The following is a 4,495-nucleotide window of genomic DNA, read 5'->3' on the forward strand; positions in this document are numbered from 1 at the left end:
TGCCCTCATGGACTATTTATCACCTCAAGGAAATTCTGCCTCTGAACAATAAATCTTGCGTGCAAGACTTTGTTCTGACATGGCCCGCTTACAGGCCCCTGTCTGTTCTTGGCAGAACGTCCTCTTTTAGTTAACTTCTCTTTTTACTTGACCGGCTACAGACGCTGTGCTTGGGCTCAAGGGCACAGAGGGACGGGTGCTTCATATTGTGGGTTTTGTTTTGTTGATTTTGTTCTGCATCCAACCCCTGGGGAGGAGATCTGGGTTACAGTCAGACCCACAGAACCAGTGTCCCTAGGTGGTCAGCCAAGTGTCGACTCTCTCCTTGATTCCTTGCTGTCTAGATTTGGGATTATGGCGTGGCCGAGTGCCTGGGGTCCAGCGGAGTCAGGCAGGGTCTCATCATTCAGGCACAGGTGTTTGGCCCTGCTGTGCACCCCCACTGACTGACCAGGACCAGTACCTGCCACACCCACAGTCACCCAGCAAAACGGCCAATGGCCCCATCCACTGCCTACTGTGCTCAGAGGGAGAAGAGGGCAGCGACTGGGGTGCTGAGCATCGGGGAGGTGAGGGTTCTGCGTGGGAGTGACTGTGCCCTGCTGAGGACCTGAGGAGGACGGCTGCTGGAGGGAGCAGGACCTCACCACCCCAATGTGTCTTTGCCCTGAGGATTATTTTAGGCTGATTACCTTTCAAAAACAAAAGACCCAGGATGGGCCTTTTACCTCCCCCTGAACAGCCTAAAAGAATTTAGACTGAGGGCCTGGTCCAGGCCAAGCAGGTGCAGTGTGGCATTTACAGGTTGGGTCAGGTTTGGGGAAGGGGGTGGAGCCAGCAGGGCCTGCACCACATCCTGTTGGGCTCCTACCTTCTCTGCAGACCCAGCAAACATCTGTGCCAGCAGTTGCTCATTCATCTTCCTGTGAATTGTTCTTCATGTGCCTGACCGGGAATCAAACTGGTTCACAGGTCAACGCTCAACCCCTGAGCCACACCGGTTGGGCAGGATTTGGTTTTATTTTGTTGAATCGCTGAAGCCCCAGAGACCCCTTCCCTCCCAAGGTCCCCACCCACCCAAGTAGATGTTCTAGTGAGCAGGGGTGAGGAGCCTGGTGGGCGGGAGGTCCCACCTGGACCCCAGGCACTCGGCCACGCCATAATCCCAAATCTAGACAGCAAGGAATCAAGGAGGGAGTGGACACTTGGCTGACCACCTAGGGTCACTGGTTCTGTGACCCTCAAGCGCCCTTGGGTCTGTCACCCAGATCTCCTCCCCAGGGGTTGGATGCAGAAGAAAATCAACAAAACAAAACCCACAACATGAAGCGCCCTCCCCTCTGTGCCCTTGAGCCCAAGCACAGCGTCTGTAGCCAGTCAAGTGAAAAGAGAAGTTAACTAAAAGAGGACGTTCTGCCAAGAACAGACAGGGGCCTGTAAGCGGGCCATGTCAGAACAAAGTCTTGCACGCAAGATTTATTGTTCAGAGGCAGAATTTCCTTGAGGTGATAAATAGTCCATGAGGGCACGGAAAGTACTAGGGAGGGTACACAGCTGCAGGTTGAAGGGACCTTTGAACAATATAGGAAATTAATAGTTTAATGTATAACTTAGCTCAGATGATCTCATAGGCATGCCTGTTTGTCAGTGTTACTTGCTGTACTCCCCAATAAAAGCCATGAGAACTTTGGAGGATTTGCTACTTGCCTGAGCGAGCAGTAGCCCTCTGTCTCTGAAACTCATCCTGCTTGCCGAGCTCATCTCAGCTTCACTATTCACCTGCAGACCATCTGCAGCGTCCAAAACCTGTGCACTTGGTACAAATGCATGGGAAATGGAGCGATGGAAGGGCCGCCCCTGCCCCCAGCTCAGGTGCATTCTTAGAGGTCACCCCAGGTGAGAGCAGGGAGGCCTGGGACTGCCGGCACCTGTTTTCTCTGTGCTCATGCACACACACTCACATGCACACGCAGCAGCACGTGTTTACAAAACACACATGGGCCCAGTGGACCTTCTTTGAATCATGCAGCAGTTATTTATGGAACACCTACTGTGTGCAGGCACTGCCAGGGACCTGGGGTAAAGCAGCGAACAAGAGAGCAAAAGTCTCCCCTGAAGCTGCAGGACAGACACACAAAGGAAGTGGGATTGGGGGGCAGGCTGCAGCTTTCACTGGGGGCTGGGGCAGGGGGGAGGGGCTTGGGGAAGAGACAACTGAGCAAAGGCTGTAGGAGGGGAGGGGCAGCTGTGCTGCCTTGAGGACAGGTGTGTTCCAAGCATAGGAACAGCCAGTGTCCCTGGGATCAGAGCAGGCCAGTGTGTCCCAGGAAAGACAGGGAGGCCATTGGACTGGGGGGAGGGGCTGCAGGAGAGGAGGTCAGAGGGCACTGAAGGGGCATTGGGGCAAGACTTGTGGCTTTTCCTCTAAGAGGATGGCGGGGAACGGGGGAGGGAAACACCTCCCTGGCAGGCTCATCCCAAGCAGCCAGCAGGTCTCCTGGGAACAGATGTGGGTAATGTGGAAGGGAAGGAGGGAAGTCAGTGCTGGGGGTTGGGCTCGAGGTGCTGGAGGGATGAGTTGCCTGGCTCAGGGCAGGTGGGAAGCCTGAGATGTGGGCTTCAGAAACGGACTGGGAGAGGCTTGTCAGATACTCTGGTGGGGAGGCCACCAGCTGCTGTTTAGGTGACAGGTCCAGGACAAAAGGGCTGACCTGGTGCTGCCAGTGAATGGGAACCCACAGGGCAGGGTGGGGTCACCACAGGGCAGAACAACAGCCCAGGGAGCAGGAGGCATCAGCTGAGGTCAGATGCCGGATGCTGGGCCAGTCAGCAAGTGAGTGCCACTTGCCTAGGTTATGACACACTCAGGCACAGCTGGCCACCTTTGCAGGGAACTCCTCACTCACCCCTGTGCCTGTGGTTCCACTTCCATGCAGCATCCTCTGAAACACCCCCACCGCTGAGCTTAGCCACAGTTCTCATTCCCAAGGGGGAAGGGGAACCTCAAATTCTCTCCAAGAAACGAAATAGAAATTTCTAAAAAAGTGACAGGTGCCTCCAGCAAAAGCCCGACAAAGCTATTCTCAGGGAAGTGCTTCCAGATGTTACAGAGCCTGATCAGTAATAACCACCCCTGGTCTCTGGGGACATTCTGCTAAGCAGCTTCCACAAGAACCACCTGGCATGTGTTATTTTCCTGCGTTGTAGGTGGAAAAGTGAGGGCCCAGACCCGGGACCCACTCCAGAGCCCACTGCTATAGCTCACGCCTATGCAGGTGTGATTCCAAATCGTGTGCTGAGTTTTCATCCTCTTCACACCCTTCTCTGCTGCTGTACAGGCCCCAGTCTGCCTCCTAAACTCTTGTCCTCAAAGAGCAGAAACCGAAAGACCCCCTTCTTACTGATGTTCACAGAAGTCACTCTTTGGGCGGCTCCCACAGACAGGAGGGGGCAGCCACGGAGCCAGGCCTTGGCTCTCTACAAACATCCAACATCTGAGAGGGCCACACAGCCCTGTCCTGTGTCCTTGATGCTCGTGTCAGGGAGCTGTCACACTATGTATAAGCCGAGGGGAAACCAGGTCCCTGCACATTCAGCACCCAGTGAAATGCAAACAGGAAACTCCCGTCCAGGCTTTACAAGCCAGAGAGCCCAGGGCTGCCAGGAGTCTGAGCTGGGACCCCACCTGAACCCCAAGGGTCCCTGGCAAATAACTTACGATTCTTAGTACAAAGTGGAGAAGACTGAAGTCCCCAGTCAGGCCCAAGGTCTCTTTGACCTCCAAGATGACCTTGGCTGCCTTGGCAGACAGATGCAGGTGGTGGTATTCCCTGACCTGCCCCATTCGCTCCTGGATCCAATCCCTTGGGTCCCTGGGGTCCAGGGCACACATGACTCTGAGGTCAAAGGTGAGGTCGTCATATTTATTCACAAAGACGCCGAAGATGGTGTGCACTTCCCCTAAGGTGAGCTCGCCCGACTTCAGGTCCTCATACAGTTTCCTGAACTTGTTGAAGCAAGGAAGGTACAGGTCATCATACACATCTTCAATGTCCACAAGCGGCCCTCCCCGTACCTTCTCCTCCTCTGGCGGAAGGAGCGCCCGGGCGGCCTCTGCCCAGAAGGTCCGGAAGATGTGACTGTCCTTGAGCAAGTCTATTGTTGTGGCCATTTCTCGAACGTGGGCGCTCAGGTTGTAGTGCGTTACCCACTCCATGTCTAAGGAGGTGGGGGATGGACTCGCCATCACAACATCATTTAGGCATTTCCTGCCCAGGTCTTCTGCGTGTTTCTTGGCAATCTTTCTGCAGTCCACTGTGAAACCATAAGAGGACATCACCCGTGAGCCCACCAGTCCAACGGGACTCTCCCCTCCCCCTTGCTGCTCCTGAGGAAACTCGAGGGATCGCACTCACTGGCATTTTTTCTCTCAATACGAGTCCAGACACCCGCTCCCCACCCCCGCCTTCAATTTTCACAACAAAGCCTTATAAGT

General features: G+C 54.7%; 1 protein-coding gene across 1 annotated transcript in view; it reads right to left on the minus strand.

The window, feature by feature from the left end:
* The window catches only part of LOC102262320 (E3 ubiquitin-protein ligase RNF213-like), a gene marked incomplete at its 3' end in the record, with an annotated part of 35,294 nt that extends 30,958 nt beyond the window's left edge, over positions 1–4,336 (minus strand). Inside the window, exon 1 of the mRNA XM_014533936.1 lies at positions 3,719–4,336. Within this exon, the coding sequence (XP_014389422.1) occupies positions 3,719–4,336 (618 nt within the window). The remainder of the gene's footprint in view (positions 1–3,718) is intronic.
* Positions 4,337–4,495: the final 159 nt, after the last annotated feature.

The sequence above is a fragment of the Myotis brandtii genome, unplaced genomic scaffold (genome assembly GCF_000412655.1).
Source record: "Myotis brandtii unplaced genomic scaffold, ASM41265v1 scaffold1231, whole genome shotgun sequence".
NCBI classification, from domain to species: Eukaryota; Metazoa; Chordata; class Mammalia; order Chiroptera; family Vespertilionidae; genus Myotis; species Myotis brandtii.